Raw genomic sequence first — 22,149 nt, 5'->3', positions numbered from 1 at the left:
CGATAATTCAACGTGTTTGCTATCACTTATCGTTTAGACTATCGATTGCACATTTTATTTTTATTTGTTATTGACATCACCTTAGACACTGCAATCGACCTTTTTCCGTTTGATTCAAATACATATACGCACCTAGAAAAATATAGAGGACTATTATTATAAGCGATGAGTTTTTTGACATCGACCTGTACATGCAAAAATGTAAGAGTCTGGCATACTAGAGATTTTATTTATTATTTTGATGCATTTTAATATTCATTTTAATTTGATGACTAATCGTGGGCAATATAGACTCATATTTTGAAATGCAGCTATATACATATGTACATATAATTGGACATAGCAGCGATAAGACTGCTAACATTGCTAGCCAAAAAAAATGTAAAAAAAAAAAAAAAATTACAAATAATGATAATCTCAGGCACATGCGGATCAGACTTCAAATTCAAGGTACCTATAAAGTGTACCCATTTATTAGGATCTACTTTAGTATTTATTGAATCATCTACACAGCAAGAGCTTTGCATTTTAAAACAAAAGTTTGTGTAAGATTAAACAACATTCAATAAGAAAATGAAGTTGATGGCATACATATGGATCTGGCTAATCCTAATGGGAGCGACACTTTGCGCAGCGGAGGAGGTAATCAATTCAGATGACAGCCAAGATGAATCGGACGACGTTGAACTATCTGCTACTATTAGTTTGGAGCCAACGTTTCGTAATATATGCATCACAGTTGCCGGCGAAGAAAATGGCAAACATGCGCTCCAGCAAATAGTCCTAGCTGAAGAAACGTTTACAAAATGTCGCCAGAATTTTGTGATGTCCATGATAATGAGACCCAAGAGATCTTCTGATGCTGAACTTCAACTGACACATTCTATTCTCAAATACATTTGCGACAACCGCAAAGTCCCTATAAATTGTTTGGCGAACCTATTGACGGCATTGCACCCATGCTTAACGGTGAAGGACAAGGAAACGGTGGCAACATTTATTACTACAGTCGAAAGACTGTTCGCGTTTGGATGCCAGAACGAAGATCACATTATACGCGTATTTAATGACGATTCAACCAAAACGTGCTTTGCATCACAATTTGACAATCTAGATGAATGCCGCTATCCGATGCTCGCTAGCAACTCTGATGACGAGGATAATTTGGTTATTGGAGAGAATGAATGCAAGGAATTGGGTTCATATGAAGACTGCTTTCTGTCGCACTTAAAAAACTGTTTGCCAGAAACTTCAATCAATTTGGTAGTGTCCGTATTACATATTTTCAGAAACAATATGTGCCACATACAGCCACCATTGCCCGTGCCTGGAAATGCGAATCTGACTCAATTGTAATGGGTAGAGCAGGTTCGCTCCGAAATGCAATCCCCTTTCTATTATATTAGAAGAAACCTCAAAGAAATCTCGAATTAGACCTCTTTTTTGATTGCTTTGTTTGAAAATTTAAATTGAAATGTATAAGAAAGTGAGAATAAAAAGAAATAAAAATGTTGAAAAGTAAAAGTGTGGGTAGAAGAACTTGTTTTTTTCTAAAACAATCTGAATACATTAAATTGAATTTAGTCCAACAGCAGTTGCCCTTAGACAATGCATGTCAGTATTTATTTCGGTAAGATTTAGGCTATATTTGCTAAGCCGCAATTCTGGTATTTCGATAGATCAGCTACTCAAGCTGTCCCATCTCGAATGCGCAGCTGGCTTACCTTCGAGCATAACTAAGCCACAAATTGATCTCAACTAAAGCTGGCCATAGTCAGCAAGTGATTGGAAATGATTGTTCTAACAAGTTAAACCGTATGGGAGATATCTGCAGATATCTCCTTCTAAGATTCACTGTTCGAAATGGAATTCGTCGATGGGCAAACTCTGGAGAATATGCAAACTGCGACACTGCCGCATCATATAACAACATTCAACATTGTTATGACGGCCATTTCGGCATTTATGCGTTTCTTAACAATCATAATGAACTGCTGCCTGGCCTATGAGTATTGGAGAAGCGAATCGTACACCTACTGCCACTGGACAATTATGTCCATAGTAATACCCTTGTTTATAACGACGCTAATCTATGCGCATGTGTAAGATTAACTACGGATTTTATTTCAACATATATCTATGTTCAATTGAATGATTCATTTATTCGACTCGTAGACTAATTGCTAGCGACTCAGGCAAACAACCCGTTGCTCACACGCGCCAATTTTGGAGGCTGGTGGCTTCCTACCTATTTCGCGACGCATCGACCTTAAACTGGGCATTGAAATACACCGAGGCAAAGAGGCGTGGCGACAAGCTTGCCGAAATCGAGTATGACGTTAAATATATATATATGTGTATAACCGAATTAATGTATATATGTATATCTGTAGATGCTACCGCAGGTATTTGAAGGAGGACTGCAACATTGGTTTCCTGCGACTCTTCGATTCATTCCTGGAAACGGCTCCGCAGAAAATCCTGCAGCTCGCCATTGTTTTGCAAAATACGAAAAGCTTAACGTGTAATAAGTATAGAGCATATCGTAGTTGAGAACTCTGAAGCGTATAAAATTTATAAATATATAATCTCAAGATACTTTCAGATGTACGCGCGCTCACATTTTTGGTCTATTTTCTCAGTCTCGCCTGGTGTTTGGTGGCCTATAACCGATCGAATCGATTGGTGCAGCTGGATAAATACGATATAGGCACCAAGGGACTCTTTGTGCAGTTCTGGTTTCTGCTCTGTCTGACGGGTTAGTTTACTTTCAATCACGTATAAATTTCAATTTATTTATTATATATATTTCAATCATTATTTGAAGCTTCGCGCACCATATGCATTGCCTATTTGGCCAGTATATTTCCCATGGAAACATTTGTCGCCTGTCTTCTACATTTGCTGCTTTGTGGCACTGTTGTCTTCATAGCGGACACTCCGAAGTTTGCAAAAACCGCATTAACCAACTACATTTTGTGTCTGGCATTCGGCGCTGTTTATATATTCATATTCACGCCCGTCTCCGATGGACCCACAAAGTATAAGTATATCATTTATTTGCTGCTATGCTTTTTACAGAATGTCCTGGCTTGTATATTATGGATTCCAATATATTTTGCCATTTTTATTAATGCTTTTTATATAATAGGCATAGTGCTTATGATTTATTATTATCTCGAATGCCATCCCGGTATTACATCTGCCGTATTTTAATAACAAAAATAAGTAGCATTTAGAGTGCAATAAAGTCCATTAAAATTAAAAATTTGTTTATTTAATTAAAATTACTATTTTGTTATTGAATTGTTGTTTTTTTTTTTAGGGCGCATGCGCGCCGATTGAACCAAAGCTTCGATTAGCGCTTTTTTCGTCGCGCCTATCTGGCCACACTGAGCGAAAGAAATGGCCTAGACTAGGTGGCAGTGACTTAGCCTACCCAAGCGAGCAGGTCACAAATTAACTTTCACTTCAAAAATCAAAAGTTGCACAGATCAATATCAAATAAAAGAAACCAGAAATCGATCGATCGACCGATGTGATCCGAACTACTAACTAACTAATAGCCTATGGAATACTATATCTATTTGTAATATGGCATCCAAATATGAGCGCATTATCAGCGACTGCAGAGCGAGGAATATATTGTGGGAAGACGCTGATTTCCCAGCAATACAATCATCGGTATTCTACTATCAAACGCCCCCATTCACATTCCAGTGGAAGCGCATCGCCGAGCTGAACAATGCCCAGGCCTCGTTTCTCAATGAGAATGCGGAGTTTGATGTGGTGCCTGGCAAGATGGGCGATCGCTGGCTGGTCTCCTGCCTGGGCGTACTCTATTCGCTGAGGAATCTATTTTATCGCGTTGTGCCCGCCGACCAGAGTCTGGACAAAGCGATGGGCATCTATCGCTTTCGCCTGTGGTGGTGCGGCGAGTGGGTGGAGGTGCTCGTCGACGATCGCCTGCCCACGATCAATGGACGACTTGCGTTCATGCAGCCGCAATCGTCGAATTGTTTCTGGGCATCGCTGCTGGAGAAAGCTATTGCCAAACTGCACGGCTCCTACGAGGCGCTCAAGTACGGCACACGCTCCGATGGCCTGACCGATCTGCTGGGCGGCGTAGTGAAATGCATGCCCATCATAGCGGATACCATAAGGCCACAGACCCTGAAGGATCACCTGGCCACCACTTGCATTGTCACCTGTATTGCGGTCAAGAATGCCGCCGTGCAAAAGAAGAACACGGCGGAGAGGCTCTCCAATGGCATCCTGCTGAATGTCAACTACAGGTGAGATATGGGCCATAGATCTCTCAGAGTATCTCTCTCTCTCTCTATATATATATACATTTAAAACATATCCATTGTAGACTCTCCTGCTTGGACAAGGTGGAGACGGTCATGGGCGATTCGGTGCAATTGGTGCGCATCAAGGACACATTCTCATCAAAGCCCTTCGGCGACAAGACCAATTTCACCGGGGACTGGTCGCCCACGTCGAAGACCTGGGAGCGCGTCTCGTCCACGGAACGCGGACGTCTATTGGCCCAACTGGAGCTGGGCGAGTTTTGGATCTCGTTTTATGATTTCGTGCACACGTTCACATCGCTGGAAATCGTTTACTTGGACTCGGACACGGCGAACGGCGAGCAGATGCTGAAGGGGCGGCCGCTGCACTGGAAAATGAAGATGTACCAGGGACAGTGGAAGCGCGGCGTGACTGCCGGCGGCTGTCGCAACCACGAATCGTTTCACATCAATCCACAGCTGCTGGTCTCCATACAGGAGAAGCAGGACATTGTCATAGCGCTCAATCAGCACACGGCCGTGGAGCCGAAAGTGATTGGGTTCACCATGTACATGTGGAATCGGGACTACAGCCTGAACGAGTGCCTGCAGAAGGACTTCTTCAAGAACCAGGTGAGCTTCCTCAACTCGGACTATGGCAACACACGGCACGTCAGCTACCACACGCAGCTGGACATCGGTCACTATGTGCTGATGCCCACCACGTATGAGCCGGCCGAGGAGGCGCAGTTCACGGTGCGCATATTGGGCACATCGTCGTTTCGGCTGTCGTGCCTGGAGACGCAGACGATGATCCTGCTGGATCCGTTTCCGGCGCTCAAGACCGACGACAATGTGCAGAAAATCAAGAGCATCTGCCAGTACGAGCCGGTCTATATGCAGCTGGCGGACGAGAACAAGACCATCAATTGCTTCGAGCTGCACGAGCTGCTGGAGGCCTGCCTGCCCAATGACTACATCAAGGGATGCGCCAACATCGACATTTGCCGCAAGGTGATCGCCCTGCAGGACAAGACGGGCAGCGGCCGCATCACATTCCAGCAGTTCAAGACCTTCATGGTCAATCTGAAGTCCTGGCAGGGCGTCTTCAAAATCTACACGAAAGAGAAGGCGGGAATTCTGCGCGCGGAGCGGCTACGCGATGCCCTCTACGACATTGGCTTCCAACTGAGCACCGACATCATGAACTGTCTCATTCAGCGCTACATTCGCAAGGATGGCACCCTGCGCCTGAGCGACTTCGTCTCGGCGGTCATCCAGCTGACGACGGCCTTCAATCAGTTCCACTCGAAGAACTACAACCAGGTGAATGTGATTGAGGTGCATCTGCACGATTGGATCAAGAGCATATTGAGCTGCTAAGGCGAATGCAATAAATTGTTTTTTATTTTATATTTAAATTTTTTTTTTCTATAAATTATATATTTATATATATATTTATATATATATATATATTTATAATTATTTATTTTTAAAATGGGACACAAAAGAAATATACTTTCTATGTATTGGAACATACATAAGTTGTTAAGAGCGCAAAGTGTAAAATAAAATCAAATTGAGAAACGAGAAACATAACAGAATCAGCGGACTTAATGTATATTAGTTATAGAGATTGTATATTTATATACTTAAATTCATTATATATATATATATATATAAATATGATAGGACAATCGTTTGCTTTTCTCAACTCCTCTCTTCGCTTCTCTTCTCTTTTGCATACATCTATTTTTGGTTTAGCAGCTGAATTTGATTTGGATTAGTTAGCATAATGACTATATAAGCAGTAATACAACAAGTTGAGTTCTTAAGCTAGGATGGCATACATAACTGTATCTCTATATGTGTATATGAATACTGTATGAATAGTTGAGTTTGAGTTTGAGTTTAGTTTGAGTTTGAGTTTGAGTTTGAGTTTAGTTTTGTTTTATTGGACGACAGGCGTTCCATCGAATCAGCTTTCTCCGTTCGCTCTTCGCTCAATAGATTCATGCTTAATTTACAAAAAAACTTGATTGCATTTTGATTAACATTATTGCCGATGCCACCAATTACATGGATGTCCCATTATGGGAGGAGGCATCGCTGATGCGACGCGACAACGTTGTCTTACGGCTGATGGACAGCGAATTGGGCGCCGCTTGGCTGCTGGGCGCCAGGCTGGCACTATAGCTGGCCGATGCGATGTTCGAGATATCGTGTGTGGTCGGCGACGAGGCGAGCGCACGCATTGGGGAACGACGCAGCGAACCGGTTACTTCATGCGGCTCCTGATAGCCCGAGTCCATGTCATCATGGTAGGAGTCCATCAAGGGTGTGGGATCCTCATAGTCGTAATCAACAAAGCCATTATTATCGAAGGACTAGACAAATAGAGTGAAACGAATTCAATTCGGACTCCAATCAGAAAACACTTGACATATGTACATACCTTGACAAAGGATTGGGATTGCTTGGCATAGCCGCGGAACACCTGATTGTGTGCCTTGCCGCGATAGTCAACGGACTCGTAGTGTCCATCCTGTGAGTTCTCGATTATGAAATGCCGGGTGCCGTGCGGTGTTAGGGTGGCCCACAGCAGACGGCTGTCGTTTACTAGCTGGCTCTGGAGCAGATCTCGACTATTGGCCGTGGCGCACGGATAGAGTATGCCGCCCGATGTGAAGGCGTTGGACTTGGTTGCTTCACCCAGGGCATTGATGGCCGTTTGCTTGATATTCGCATCGTGGTACGAGAAAAAGGTGCTGCATGCAAAGTAATACAAATGCATTTAGTTAAAGTCCCGTTGTAAACGTTAATCAGGGCTGCAAGCGCTCAGGCTTCATTTGTGTGAAACAGCCCTGTTTAAAGTCAAATTGAAATGAACTCACTCTTTGCATCGAATTACGATCAATGCCAGAAAACAGCCCAGCACAAAGATGCCAATGCAGGACGAGACGAAAAACCAAACATTTTCCATACTCTTCGTATCGCTGCGCACCAGCTCCATCAGCTCATTGCCGCTCTCATTATGTTGATTCTGGCCGCACATGAATGCCGCAAAGCAGGGCTGCGACTCATTCGCTGGCAATAATATATCAATGCTCTTTGGTTTCGAGATCAGAAACGATGGCAGCGGCGGCGGTGGCATCGATAATATGAAATCGGGCGGCGGGCCGGCCAATTGATCACAGCTGCCCACACAATTGCCAAGTAATATATTCATTTTTGCCTAAAATAAATAGATATGTATGTATGTAAATAATAAACATTTGCATTCATGTACATGTGTATGTATGTATGTATGCCTGGGACGCCAGACTGGCTTTACGCAAATACCAATGTATGTATGCATATGTAAGTATGTGTGTATGAGTATACGTGCACATACTTGCACACATACACAAAACGGCCATAACAAACCGTTAGGGTTGATTTCTTATTAGAAAATAATTTGCCCACCAAAAAGAAAAATGTTTACCTTGCCCAGAGGGGAAAGTTCATTCCAATTAGTTTTATATTAATTGCTATGTATATAACAGATATACACTACCCACATATATCTGTTATACACCTATGCATATCTGTTGTGCGACCCAAATACCAGCATAATAAAATTGCTTTTCAATATCAACAAATTTTTGAATATCCAATAGTCGCTTAAGATATTTGTATATAGTATATCTTTATATGAACTGGTGGGCTTTTAACACTAATTCACTTGTAAAAACAACATTTATTGCAACTTTGACCAACCTTAATCCAATAAACGTCCTTTACCGTTGAAATCTTACCTTGAACTAACTACCGAAAACAATTGGCATTTTCAAAAGTTCCGAGAGTCTTGATGCGCGCGCACATCTCCCATCGAAAGTGGGTAACAAATAACCCCTGCATCACGCCTTAGCCACACCCAGCCAATACACACACTCTGGATGTATTCAATTATTCAACTACCCATAAAGAAAATACAACATTTTGCGTGCTATAAACGTAAATCTGTAAAACAAATAATAAAAACAAATTTTTAGCAAAGAAAATATATGGTAAAATGCAGCTTACTTAATAATATCTACAAGTCACATAAGTATGTAAAAAAACCGCACATACATATATGTATGTAAGCAGCGCTACGGTCATAATATTCCATAGCAGCGCCAAATCTGACCAAATCACATCTAATTGGACAACATTGCAAATTTTTATTCTAATTAGAATCAGACCAATACATACGAACATAACTGCACTCCATGCCTTATTATCAATTATAGCTACATATGTAGGTATGCGTGTATGTGAACTATAGTATAATCGTTTAATTTATACTACATATACGTATGTACATTTTAAAAGTAAGTAACTAGCGGGGCAATATCATAATTATTTCTTCTCGCCATAGGTCATCACTACGCCGACGATCAGAGCCAGAACTGTGAATCCTTGGGCGGCGATACGGGTGCGCATCATAAACTGCGACATTTTGCGATTGCCGGTGCGAAAGTTGTAGAGGCCAGCGGTCAGAGCGGCTGTGGTCGCCAGACAGCCTATGAAATTTACAATGTTTATATAACACTCAGTGGCAAGTGTAGCATATGTATTTATTGCATACCAATGGGCACCAATGGATTTTCCTTGACTTTACGCACAAATCGTTCCTTTGTCGTTTCAACTTCAACAACTGGGCCCAAGTCCTGACGTAACTGTATCCAGTCGAGATCTTCGGATGGTAGCGGAATCTGCGATTTGTTGGCCATCTTTTGTATATATATCTGAACGTAAGAGTCTCTGCAATTAAACACTATGCCAGATCAAGTACCGACAATGCATATTAACATACAATTGCACAAACAACTATATAAACATATGATTACATACGTTCGCACCGTTGCAAATTCACAATGGAATGAAACAGGGCTGAATGTTTGCCCAGTTTCCGATTAAAATATTTGCCTGAACTAGCTCACATTTCACTCGATTTTGATTGTTTTCTCAAATTATTCCTATATCATATATTTTCTATAAAGCTATTTAATATACATAAGATGAGTATATCAGTTTTGCTATGCATGTGGTATAAACTTTAATCCATGGTTCATTTAATTATTTAAAATTTATGTTGCATGTGAATCAGCGCCATCCCTAGTCGGTTTGAATATGCAATAAAACAAGGGCTGCCACACAAGCTTATCGTCTATCGAATTGAGCTACTCTTTTTTTTTCAAATCTTATGTACAGTATTTATATATTTATACATACATATGCATAATTCACATCTATGCATGTATGTATATGAATATATATCTATATTTAATATAATTGCATTCTTATTTAAATATATATAATTTTTTTATTTAGCTTCTGTATATATTATTTATATAATACAAATTTTAATTTATGTCATCATAATTCTACTCTATATGTATATACGATGAAAACTTATTACATAAATACAATTGTATGTACATTGAAACATACATATGTACATATGTATGTACGTAAGTTCACGTGTACATATGTATGTACATTTATTTAAAAACACCCTTGTGATGATCAAATAAAATCGAAGAAAATTTGTGTGTTGGGTATTTCTGACCTCACTAACACGTTCACACACAGCTGCATTATTCCAACAATGTTTCTCTCTTTTTAAAATGAGAGAGTTGGGAAGTACAGTCAGACGAGGAACGCAAAATGAAACATGTGTATGTAGCGAGAATATCATTGTGTGTGTATATCAAATAAAATACATGCACTTTTGTGTTTGTGTAAAGGCGAAAAACAAACTCATACACTCAAACAAATGTGAATGTATTGTAGGAATGGGCTGGGGATATATACATGTACACACATATACATATGGGCATATACATATAGACAAGTATGTACGTTTGAACGTACGTGCATAAATAAATACATATGTATGTATGCACAGGCACGTACATACAAATGTACATAATTACTTACAACTGTATACATATGTACGTACATATGTACATATGGAAGTAAGTACGTATAAATGTACATAGTATGTACATTGTATGTACATACATACATATGTATGTATGTAAATACTAATATTTATTAGACATTAAGATGATTTATTGCGTTTTCTTTTTGTACATATGCACATACTTTTAAAGGGACGTAAATATGTATGTATGTATATACATACATACAAACATATGTATGCATGTATGTATGTATGTAAATGCGTTGACCGTAGGTACATTTTTCTTAAGACTCGTACATACATACATACATACATATAGTGTTCATATGTTTGCATGAACCTTAGTATAAAAAGTAACAAGCCAAAAATGTTAAAAGGCCTGTTTCCCTCCACCACGTGTATACACACACACTGTCACACACATGCATACATATTCACACACTCAGCACTCATTGGGCACCAGGAGAGAAAGCGCTCAGTAAACTGTACTCAGAGCAGAGCACGCCGCTGGCTGCTTGCTGGTTTGCTGCCTGTTCTCTCTCTCCCTCATTCTCTCTCGCTCCCACACACAGACAAGAGTTACTCACACAAACGCACACACTTGCGCACTCAACGCATACAGAAGTCTGGCGCTAGCCAGGCTGGGCTATGAAGCACAGTAAGGCAGAGACGGCTATTCAATTCAATAGCCTTTGCATTCGTTGTTGGTACTCTCTCTGTGTGTGTTTTCAATCAAGCGAGCGGCGCGCGAACCTCATCTTTTCCGCATTGATACCAACAAAAACATATTTACTGCAATAAAGCTGCGTTTGTGGCGTCGTTTGTTTATTTTTTACTAACTAAAAACAAACAATAACAACACAAGAAGCACCAAACTCCAAACTCGCGTTACGTTACGTTTATCGTTCCGTTCGCTGTTACGCCGATTCGCCGTAAGAATCGGTAACAAAAATTTTTTCAAACTTTACCGTGTGGCGTCTGACGGCTCTGCTTCTGTTAGTTCCTTCGTCGTACATACATAAATACGTATATACATATAAATATATATATATTATATATATATTTATATATCTGCATAATAATCAATATAACGTACATATGTACATGGAATAAACGAATGCGAGTTGCAATTGGCTTTCAACTTATTTTAGCCATTCAGTTTGTGTTGTGTGCAGTGCAAAAAATCAAAAGAGGAAGAACGCAGAAAAATACGTACATATATAAAACTATTGCAAAATATATAAACTAACTCCTCGCCACCCTCAACCCCCTCAGTACGAACCATTCGCACAGTAATCGGCCAAAATCATGGAACACTTTCATCAAATACAGGTAAGCTAAAGTGCACACACACACGTACACCCATACATACACACACAAGCACACCAATCTACAGTCTTGTATGTTTAGTATACATATATGCACATGTGTACATACATATGTACATAGAGAGATATATTTGCACAAACTATTCTGGCGTTCATCGTCTATTTTGCTCACTTTGTGTCTACATCATTTATTGTCGCAAGTTAAAGATTTTTTTCCCGCCAACAACAAATTAAATTGGCAAACACGCACTACTTTTAATATACACATAGACGCACACACAAACATATACGCTTTAGCATATTCATATGTACATATACATATGTGTGCATGGATGTATACATATAAAATGAGACGCATGAGAGAGTATGGAAATTTTACAATGGCCGAGTTGGAATCTCAATGCATACATGTGTGCGAGCAGCATACGTACATACATATGTATGTATGTATGTACATAAGTTTTGGTTAGTTTTTTTGTCTTTATGTACATCACGAGCATTTAAATATGTACATACATATGTATATGTACATATGTACTGTACACAGACAGTTCAGAAGAAACTAAATATACGAACTAAAAGCAGGCATCCATACGACGACGCTATTCGTACAAGCATACATACAAACATACGAACATATAGGCATACAAGAAACATTTTTATTTTGCGTGCGCATCTATGGCCGCCATTTTTATTTCATTTTATTTTGTTGCTCGTTCGGCATTAACTTATGCATTTTGTTAATTTAGAACAGCCGAAATTGCATGCTACATGCGTTTTTGTGTGCATACAAATATAAAACATATGTATGTGTATGCATGTTCATATGTATGTACATATCTTTAACATTATAAAATTGGAAATGACATGTGCCTCGATTTTCGAATGTTGAACAGATACAAACAAGACGGTTTGTTAGTATTTGTTTCTACATACATACATACATACATATAGTGGCTATGAATGTGTATATATTTATGTACAAACACATGTATGTACATATGTATGAAAACTTGAAATATGCACACAACATTGAAGCTTGCGTAATCTGAAATTGTCTGTATGTACATACAAATTTATGTATGTATGTACATACAAACATGTATGTGTATGTATGTACATAAATATGTATACGTGCTGCTCCCCATGTGAATTCTTTTCTTTGTATAGTGTCTCTTGTTTTAAGACAACTACAACTGGTATGTCTATATGTGCTTTTGTGTATGTGTACAAAACTCGAAATGCTTTGTCAGTTCTCTGTACGCATATACGTACACACACACATATGTGTTATGTGTTGATTTGTGCACAAACAACTTTACATTGTAAAGAGCATTATATATTTTATTTTCTCAGCGAGTCTCTCTCGCGTTCATACATACGTACATCAAATATGTACATGTGTTTGTATGTTTGACAGTGTTGCCGTTTTTTGCATGAGTAGTTAAGACACCCCTGGCATTGAGAGAATGAAAGAAGAGCCGATAAATTGGTTCATGAACCGAATGAACCTGCTCTTTATTAAAAACTTGCCGTTTTTTCAAAAACCATTCTCAGTTGTTGCATATGCGCGACTTGTTTGGAAAAACAAAACACAAGAAAAACGTGAACAGCTGATATTTGTGACAAAACAATGCAATTTATTGTCTATAGTTTATTATTGTTTATGTGTTTACGTATGAATTAACTTGTTTTGCTCTACCTTGCCTCACGAAAAGAGTCGCAATTTGTTTACATTTTTCACGCATTAATTGCCAATAAGAAACGTAGCGTTTGTACGGACAAAAAGTGAATGGAATCATTGAGAATTGGAACATGCAACGCAGATGTTCGCTGCTCCAGCCATTTGGAACTTATGCTCATGCGCGTTTTCACCGCTGACTATATGAATGTACAAGCCTGTTTATGAGTGTGTGTGTGTGTGTGTGTGTGTGTGTGTGTGTGTGTGTGTGTGTGTGTGTCGGTGGCGGTGGCGGTGTCTCTATGTATGTGTACGCTTGCGTATGCATGTGTGTGCTGCTGAGCGTGAAACCCGCCAGCGACTAATGAGAGATCGTTTTTGGCGCCAAATGCCAACAAAAGCTGTGCAAGATCTGCTTTGAGTGTTCTCTTTAAAAATGCTTTGTTTTCTTATTTATTTATTTTTATTACGTTTTAACTTTGTATGTGTGTGTGCTGCGCTCCCATATATAATTTTAATTGCAAACACTCATTGAATTGTTGCGAATGAATGTACACGCGTTCTTACATACATACATAAATACGTACGTCTATGAATGTGTTTGTGTATGCATATGTATGTATGTATGTATGCGTGTGCTTGAGGCACGCTAGGTCAGTTATGCACATGCTTAAATGCTTAAATAATAACATTCTAATTTAAATTTGAAAGTTGATTAATATACCGATAAATGAGAACTTGATGAATTAATTTGATTAAATTATTCAACTATCCAAATGTAAATTTGTAATGTTTTTGTTTATATCTAATTGGGTGATAAGTGCGACGCCGACACTGTTGTTGACTTTGCCTTTGTTCTTGTTTGATGTTTAATTAATTTTGGCAACAATTGGTGCGTTTTGGCCTCGTGCTTATTGAAACACCCACATCTACACCTACATATACACCCACAACACCTAAACACATTCATAACCAAAAACAACAACCACAACAACAAACTATTGATTAGCAAACAATTCAACACTATCAGCAGCAACTGGCTGCGCAGCAACAACAACAAGCGGCTGCAGTACAACAGCAACAGTTGCAGCAACACCAAGTGGTTGTCCAGCAAAATCAACAGCAGGCACATCAGAATAGCTCCAACGCCACCTCCAACGTTGGCACCCAACAGCTATTCACATACAAAATGGCCAGTAGTTTCCCCAATCCAGCCACAACAATGGCCCAGGTCGTTGCCACCTCGAATGCGGCAACCACTGGCTACGATTACCGCCTAAATATGGCACAGGCTGCGGCAGCCGCGGCGGTGCCCGGCTCCCAATGGTGGTATCCGGCTGCCAATCAGGGTCAGGTTGATGCCAACACAGCTGCACAGCTCCAGCAGCAACAGCAGCAACAACAGCAGCAGCAACAACAGCAACAGCAGCAGCAACAGCAACAACAACAGATGCAACAACAGCAGCAGCAACAGAATGTCATCAACTCAGCTGGGGTAAATTGCTAAAATAATAAGAAATAATATCTACCATCTATACTCATATCCATATTCACATTAATTTCAGAGCCCAATGGTTAGAGGGGGCAAAGCTGATGCGAAACCCAGAGGCCGAATGACCGCCTACGCATACTTTGTACAGACATGCAGAGAGGAGCACAAAAAGAAGCATCCCGATGAGACAGTGATCTTCGCTGAGTTCTCAAGGAAATGCGCTGAGCGCTGGAAGGTAAGCAATAACCCCATCAACAGCATAGTTGAAGTCTACCAGTTGTTTTGCCTTTCATCTAGACGATGGTTGACAAGGAGAAGAAACGCTTCCACGAAATGGCTGAAAAAGACAAGCAACGGTACGAGCAGGAGATGCAGAACTATGTGCCGCCCAAGGGTGCGGTCGTGGGCCGTGGCAAGAAAAGAAAACAAATCAAGGATCCGAATGCGCCAAAACGTTCATTGTGAGTTCGTAGCAAAATTGATTACTAATACTAATACTATTTACTAATTCGAATCTGGCATTGATGCGGCATCTATGCCCATTTCTAAAAGGGACAATAACTAATCTCCAATTGATTCGATTTGCAGGTCTGCGTTCTTCTGGTTCTGCAATGATGAAAGAAATAAAGTGAAGGCTCTTAATCCGGAATACGGTGTTGGTGACATTGCCAAAGAGCTGGGCCGCAAATGGTCGGACGTCGATCCCGAAGTGAAGCAAAAGTACGAGTCGATGGCAGAGAGGGACAAGGCACGATATGAGCGAGTAAGTGCCAACGGTCGCATATACATATATTTGATGTATAAATTGCTAATGATTAAATATTCGTTTCGTGTTTAGGAAATGACCGAGTACAAGACAAGCGGGAAAATTGCCATGTCAGCGCCCTCGATGCAAGCGTCGATCCAGGCGCAGGCCCAAGCAGTACAGAAAGCCGCGTTACTCGCCGCAGCCGCACAGCAGCAGCAGCATCAGCAGCTGGATGAGCAGCACGACGACGATGACGGTGACGGCGATGATGACGAGAATCAATAGGTCTAGCAGTAAAATACTCTTCACTATTTATACACTATCCTCCGTTGGTCATCACGAACAAGGAAATGGCGTCAGCTGATCGATAACCAGATTAACTGATGCGTGTTGAACATATATATATACACCAGTATATATTGATATAATATATATATATATATACACACAATATATATATATATATAGAAATATAATATTAATTTTTTTTTTTTTTTAATAATAAGTAATCAAATTTCCATGAATTACTGAAGGAGAAAATCACAAAGAAACCTTTTATAAGTTTTATTTTTAAGAATATAATATATAAGTATATATGGTTAGATTAAAATGACATTAATCTGTCTGCAAATCTTAATTTTGTGCTTCAATGATAAGTTTCTCCTAAAACACTAAGTACGAATTATTTTATAACTTTGAAGAAATTCATCATGTCATTCTCAGCAAGCAAACACTCACAGAACACTCACATACATAGACACGTTACCACTAAACATGCAAACATATGTATATACATATATTACGTATATTATTGGTACATATTTCCCCCATTTATTAAAGTTAGATGATTCACACCAATAATGAAACTAAGAAAATGATGAAACAAAAATCTAAATCTTAAACTAAAAACTAAAACTAAAACTAAAAAAAAAAAAAAACAACTGAAAACAAACAAAAAATGATGCGTTTACTCATTGCAGTTGCAACCACTCAATGAAACGTGATAATTTGAAATACTTAACTCAGTGGCGGGTGATATCTCTCTACATATTTATGTATATATATATATATATATATATATGAAGATATGTATATGTACTCATAAATTATCATAGTTTCAGAAATACTACTACTGAAAATTATCACAATGGATATACGGTCAGCATTTAACGAATAACTTTTTATCAATATGAAATGACGACGAAAAGCATTCAAAATTTTATATTTTCATCGGTCCAAATCGGAAATTTCAACACCTACTTCAATATATACACACCTATATATATATATATAGAACTATTTCAGTATACATATATGTATATGTATGTATATATGTAAAACATTTCCAAATTGCAAAAGTTTTTCCCTTCTTCCTTGTCAAATGATGTGAACTCTGTCTGGCTGGAGTTATTTTTCTGTGTAAATACATAAGAGCCTAATTTAGATGTTAGATTTCCGATAGAATCCGGATGTATTATGAATATATGAAAACTGTATGTTTTTTAGGCTGTTGAAACATATATATATATATACACGAGTAAATTGTATTGCATTATATGAAAGTAGAAGCAGAAGCACTTGACAACGTACCCGTTGTCTTGGCCATGTACATACATATTGAAGTATTATTTAAACCATTGGGCTTATACCAATATCAGATTGTGTCTGTAAGGAGTATATAGCTTTAACAAGACAAGACAACATATACATATGTACACTAGGGGAAAGTATTGCCAATGCCTTAGGGGGACCATATAGACATGGATCCTTTTATGCAGGCCAATTAACTCAGTTAAAAAAAACAAAAAAACACACACACACACACGCATATATGTATGTATATGTATATATATATGTATATACTATATAGAGTAAATTATGCTTTTTTTTTTTTTTTTTTTGTTTTTTTTTTTGATAAGACGCAATCGTGTAACTCTCTTACTCCGATGTGTGTGGCATCTATCAATAAATAAATACAAGCAGATATCGAACAAGATCTGGGTAATACGTGAGACTTCCTAATTCGTATGTATAGACTAGTAGGGATACGTATTAGTTAGAATATGGCGTGACAAATCGACAAGCAAAAACAGCAACAACAACAACAACAACAACCACAATAATGACAACTAACATATAAATCTATATATATATCTAATGATATTTTGTAACATGATAGCGTTACTGCTTTATTAAGAATACCGTACACCTGATGATGGGTCACGTTATATACCTCAAAATGTATGTACAGATATTATTTTCATAAATATCATTTGAGTTTTATTATTTTTTTTTTTCTTTAGTTTTTGTTTTTCGTTTTCGTTTTGCCAGAGAACAACTCGCCACCGAGATGATATTCATAGAAGTGTAGATTAGGACATATATATATATGAGTCCATATCGTTTATATATGTGTTTTAATTATTTCTATTAAACCGTAAATCCTTACATCATTTACTATGACAATTCCAGTTCCCCGTGCTTGTTATATAAGAAACTAAACTAATACAAATAAACTTTTAGAAAAGTGATACTTTGTTTTTAGTGTATACGATATGTACGATATGTATGTACATACGTTCAGGCTCCATATATCCTAATTTTTTTTAAGTTCCCCAAAAATACAAACAAAAAAAAAAGGAAAGGAGAAACAAAAATCCTAAGCCCTTTTTCCCCACACAAAAATAATAAGCTCTTGGATTACATATTATTATTTTTATTTTTAATATTATTATTATGTATATGTAAGTGTGAAATACATTAGCAATACAACGGTAGCTACTAAGGTATTTTTTTTATTTAATTTTTTTCTATGAATTTACACAATCCTGTAAAAATAGTTAAAAATAAATATAATTTAGCTAGATGTATGCTTATGAAGGCAAATTTTTAAAAGTTTTTCTTATGTTTCTTTTGGTCTGTTGTTTACTTTGCTTTCATTTTTGACGATTTCAGAAGAAGCAGAGAGAAATATGATTTCCAATTTATTCTATTTTTATTTCTTTATTTATTTTTTTTTTTAAATTGATTTTGATAGGATTTTTTATTAAATACATCAGTGTGTATAATACGAAGCCATGATTCATATACGTTCTACAGGCTTCTATATATACATACATATATATTTGGAAACAAAAGTGAAAGAACTTTCCGATTTCTGAAGATATAGAAGGAGCCTATTTCGATTTCTGGTTTGTATAACTCTATATATAGTAACTGCACTGTTTTACGATATCCCAAGGAGCTTGGTAATCTACAATTCTTACTCCCTTTTTTGAGTACTCGATATTACACAAGGATCGTATACATATGTATATATATAAAGCAAGTCCTTGAAACCGAACCTACTCTCTGCATAGGCGAGTATGGTGAATGCGCGTCAAGCAATCGATTAGAGCGAGACGCAGCTATTTCAGACATCAGTGTCTGACCCAAAAAACTTTTGCTGTACTTTTACTAAATTAATTTTATTACATGTTTTTGGATTTAAAAAGAAAAAAAAATACATTTTGCGCAATAAAGGTAAGCTATTTAACATAAGTAACTAACTCAGAAGTGAGAGGGAGATAGCACTAACATATAGTCAAAACTTAGGCTATTTGCATATCTTATACAGACAACAATTTTTTCATTCATTTTTGCTTAGCTAAAATTGTAAGTTTTCCATTTCATATCTTGACGCATCTTTGAGAAATTCTGCATAGATTTTAGATTTAGCAATACATGGGATATTTGCTTTAAGCTATTCAAATTTCTTTCCGAATTTTTACATCCAAAGGAATTCCAATTGGGTATTTCAATGTAGGTAGAAAGAGATGGCTTACATATATCTGACACCTCTCTCTTTCTCTTTCCCTTTCTAACATCAGTTGATGGAGCATAACTCCAGCTACTACATTCCTTTCTATAAAAAATTAGTTATTAATCAAGATAAAATTACTTAAGAGTAACTGGTCTATGGTCAGATCCGACTTATGTATATATAACTTAATTTGAGTTTAGTTAGGCTTAGTTCAAGAACAGTTGAGTTAGAGAGACATCTACAGAGATGTCCATAGAGCTGCTACTATTTCTAGTGTTTGATTAACTTTGTATTTTGATACATAGCTCTTAACTTAATAACTTAATTGCTATAGCTGAAAGTAATTACAAATTGAATCAAACCCCAATAATAGACATGGGCATAATCGTGGTGGTTGCCTTCATTTTATTACACGATCTGGATTCAATTTCCATGTGTTACAATAGTATAGGAGTATTTCGGTTATATCGGGCTTGGTTTCTGCAAAAACTAGATAGCCCGAATTAATTGAAGGCAACCATTGTATTCCGAATTCCTGGTTGAGAACGCCCACATACATTATTTTCATTAATAAATAAATTATTTTAAATAAAGGATTTGATGTAATTCTTAAGTAATGATAATGCTGTATATTACTTGATGGGCATGTGGTGCTCCCTAATTCCAGAGCTCTCCGCCATAAATCTCGAGGGCCATCTTCTTGCGGAAGTACTCTATATGCTCCTGAGAGAAGGTCAGCGATTTGTTGCGTGTTATATACTCGGCGAACATACAGCTAAAGACACCGCAGTCACTGTCATTGGTCTGATGGGGCACATTTTGGACATTTTCAATAATAAAGTCGCTCGTGTCGAACGGCTTCTTGCGCTTGTCCAGCGACTCCTCCAACAAGTAGTTCTCGAGGGCGTTCAACACCTCCGTATTTGGTTTACCCATAGAATCATAATAGCGTATGGTCTTATTTCTCATATGAATAATGGCCATGCACCAATGGACGTTGCTGACATGCACCGGCACCGGAATAATATCCTTGCTGAATATATCAACCTTGCGAGTCCAGCGCTTCACGTTGCCGTAGCCGCCCTGCAAGAGGCGCGGTATAAAGAACGTATTCATGGCATACACGCTGGGCAGTTTGCCCTCACTGCGCTGGGATCGATCGGTCAATAGATTCATATAGAAGTTGATAACTTCGTCGTTCAGCCAGGAACTACCAGACAGAGTGCGAATATCGTTGCGAGTAATGCTGAGGCTGAACTTCGAAATCAGAACCTGCAGTTGGAAAGAGAACGAATGAGAAGGAGAGAGAAGGACAAAAAAAAACAAGTAAGAAGACTCTAGTCGAGACTGCTCGACTAGGATATATCCTGAACCCTCCAAGCTGATATTCTTATCATTCTGCACTTCTTTTATGCGCGCACACATACATACACATGCATCCACCCTCACGCGCCCGCGCTCTGCTAACTGCGCAGTAAGCAGCGACTGCGCTTGGGCTGCGCTGCAGGGTGGGCAATAGTATGAGAATTTACTTGGTGAATAACTTCTTTTGTAAACACACGATCTTAATGAAATTTTCAGGGCGTAATTATGTGGTCAAAATGTGTGTACATTCCAAAGCACAAGTCTCTAGTACTTGAAATACGTTTTTTACAAATTGGGGGCGAAGGGGGCGTGGTATCCAAAATCTGTTGATTACAAAATGTTTGTATTCATCATATGTATATACACAGTAAATCTGAAGTCTCCACGTCCAATAGTACTCCGATGAGGCTCAAAAAACAAAATAAAGTTTTCAATTATTCTCGATAACAAAGCTATCGGATAATTTATCGAAAAAATAAAGCAAACTCGTACTGCGTATGGTATACACGAGTATGTGCACAAAATTTCAGCTCAATAGCTCTTATATTTTCTGAGATCTCGGCGTTCATACTGACGGACGGACGGACGGACAGGCGGACATGGCTCTATCGACTCAGCTCGTCGTGCTGATCAACCTGTTACATACTTTTACACAAAACCATTATACCCTGATTTCCCAGTTTCAATGGGTTCAGGGTATAAAAAAAGTTTCCTGTCAAAATGATATTCACCTGGTCAGGATTGCCGAAAATCAGCTCATTATAGCACTGCTGAAGGGCATCGGTCCATGGAACAAACTCTGGCTTGCTATCCTCCTCAACCAGATAGTTATCCAAGACAAATAATGTCTGGCCGACATAGCGTCGCTTGGCCAGGCTCTCACGCAGCCCTTGCTCAAATGCCCGACGCTCCTCGGTTCTCAGTTCAGCTCTGCGAACGTATTACACAGTAACGTATTAGACAGTTGACAAACCATAAATATTGATATTACGTACTCCTGAAGTACCATTGTCCGAGCGCGAATCACCTCTTCTTGAATTTTGGTGCACTTCTGGTTAAAAGCCTTACCGTAATTGTCGTCAAAATAAATCGATTTACTGTTGCGAATCTGCAGCGCTTTCGTGCGTGGCGTCAACAGCTCCTTCGGGGTCGATGGCTGCGGCTGCGTAATCGGCTTCGAACTAAATAAAACAATAATAAATAGAAAAATATATGCTTTTGTGTCTGTTGTTTACTTTGCTTTCATTTTTGACGATTTCAGAAGAAGCAGAGAGAAATATGATTTCCAATTTATTCTATTTTTATTTATTTATTTATTTTTTTTTTAATTGATTTTGATAGGATTTTTTATTAATACGAAGCCATGATTCATATACGTTCTACAGGCTTCTATATATACATACATATATATTTGGAAACAAAAGTGAAAGAACTTTCCGATTTCTGAAGATATAGAAGGAGCCTATTTCGATTTCTGGTTTGTATAAC

The 22,149-nt window shown here is 38.3% G+C and overlaps 7 protein-coding genes across 14 annotated transcripts in view; 4 read left to right on the top strand and 3 right to left on the bottom strand.

Annotated features, from left to right (window-relative positions):
* The window catches only part of LOC115565019 (chronophin), a 92,240-nt gene that overhangs the window by 27,545 nt on the left and 42,546 nt on the right, over positions 1-22,149 (top strand). The gene's annotated exons all lie outside the window — the stretch shown is intronic.
* Positions 1,670-3,249, top strand: LOC108656752 (XK-related protein 4). Its single transcript, XM_018109012.3, has 5 exons — positions 1,670-2,102; positions 2,176-2,331; positions 2,394-2,524; positions 2,606-2,758; positions 2,828-3,249. Exons 1-5 carry the CDS (start codon positions 1,864-1,866, stop codon positions 3,214-3,216), a joined length of 1,068 nt encoding a protein of 355 aa, XP_017964501.1. The 5' UTR covers positions 1,670-1,863; the 3' UTR covers positions 3,217-3,249.
* Positions 3,334-5,705, top strand: CalpC (calpain C). Its single transcript, XM_018109002.3, has 2 exons — positions 3,334-4,295; positions 4,376-5,705. Exons 1-2 carry the CDS (start codon positions 3,595-3,597, stop codon positions 5,673-5,675), a joined length of 2,001 nt encoding a protein of 666 aa, XP_017964491.1. The 5' UTR covers positions 3,334-3,594; the 3' UTR covers positions 5,676-5,705.
* LOC108656760 (uncharacterized) lies at positions 5,906-8,208 on the bottom strand. 2 transcript variants are annotated; one of them, XM_089263309.1, is made up of 4 exons: positions 8,090-8,208; positions 7,187-7,527; positions 6,748-7,060; positions 5,906-6,679 (listed from the first exon to the last, which is right to left on the bottom strand). In XM_089263309.1, the coding sequence occupies exons 2-4, from the start codon at positions 7,519-7,521 to the stop codon at positions 6,368-6,370; spliced, it is 960 nt and encodes a 319-aa protein (XP_089119435.1). In that variant the 5' UTR covers positions 7,522-7,527; positions 8,090-8,208; the 3' UTR covers positions 5,906-6,367. The 2 variants fall into 2 exon arrangements, with proteins under 2 accessions (XP_089119435.1, XP_017964513.1); XM_018109024.3 differs by having other exon boundaries at positions 8,052-8,141.
* LOC108656762 (HIG1 domain family member 2A, mitochondrial) lies at positions 8,592-9,308 on the bottom strand. Of its 3 annotated transcripts, none has more exons than XM_089263314.1 (3): positions 9,171-9,308; positions 8,905-9,080; positions 8,592-8,839 (listed from the first exon to the last, which is right to left on the bottom strand). In XM_089263314.1, exons 2-3 carry the CDS (start codon positions 9,047-9,049, stop codon positions 8,676-8,678), a joined length of 309 nt encoding a protein of 102 aa, XP_089119440.1. In that variant the 5' UTR covers positions 9,050-9,080; positions 9,171-9,308; the 3' UTR covers positions 8,592-8,675. The 3 variants fall into 3 exon arrangements, with proteins under 3 accessions (XP_089119440.1, XP_089119439.1, XP_017964516.1); XM_089263313.1 differs by having other exon boundaries at positions 9,133-9,283; XM_018109027.3 differs by lacking the exon at positions 9,171-9,308 and having other exon boundaries at positions 8,905-9,126.
* Positions 10,910-16,383, top strand: Dsp1 (Dorsal switch protein 1). Of its 5 annotated transcripts, none has more exons than XM_018109009.3 (7): positions 10,910-11,187; positions 11,397-11,577; positions 14,264-14,749; positions 14,820-14,981; positions 15,044-15,207; positions 15,335-15,509; positions 15,585-16,383. In XM_018109009.3, the coding sequence occupies exons 2-7, from the start codon at positions 11,554-11,556 to the stop codon at positions 15,777-15,779; spliced, it is 1,206 nt and encodes a 401-aa protein (XP_017964498.1). In that variant the 5' UTR covers positions 10,910-11,187; positions 11,397-11,553; the 3' UTR covers positions 15,780-16,383. The 5 variants fall into 5 exon arrangements, with proteins under 5 accessions (XP_017964498.1, XP_089119434.1, XP_089119433.1 ...); XM_089263308.1 differs by having other exon boundaries at positions 10,910-11,240; positions 14,288-14,749; XM_089263307.1 differs by having other exon boundaries at positions 10,910-11,240.
* On the bottom strand, positions 19,831-21,601 carry LOC115565651 (sentrin-specific protease 1). The gene is made up of 2 exons (XM_089264476.1): positions 21,393-21,601; positions 19,831-20,568 (listed from the first exon to the last, which is right to left on the bottom strand). The coding sequence occupies exon 2, from the start codon at positions 20,470-20,472 to the stop codon at positions 19,954-19,956; it is 519 nt and encodes a 172-aa protein (XP_089120602.1). The 5' UTR covers positions 20,473-20,568; positions 21,393-21,601; the 3' UTR covers positions 19,831-19,953.

The sequence above is a fragment of the Drosophila navojoa genome, chromosome X, assembly GCF_054131105.1.
Source record: "Drosophila navojoa isolate 15081-1374.11 chromosome X, UAZ_NAV_1.0, whole genome shotgun sequence".
Classification (NCBI taxonomy): domain Eukaryota; kingdom Metazoa; phylum Arthropoda; class Insecta; order Diptera; family Drosophilidae; genus Drosophila; species Drosophila navojoa.
Note: the sequence above shows the minus strand (reverse complement) of the source record. Positions and strands in the feature narration are given on the sequence as shown.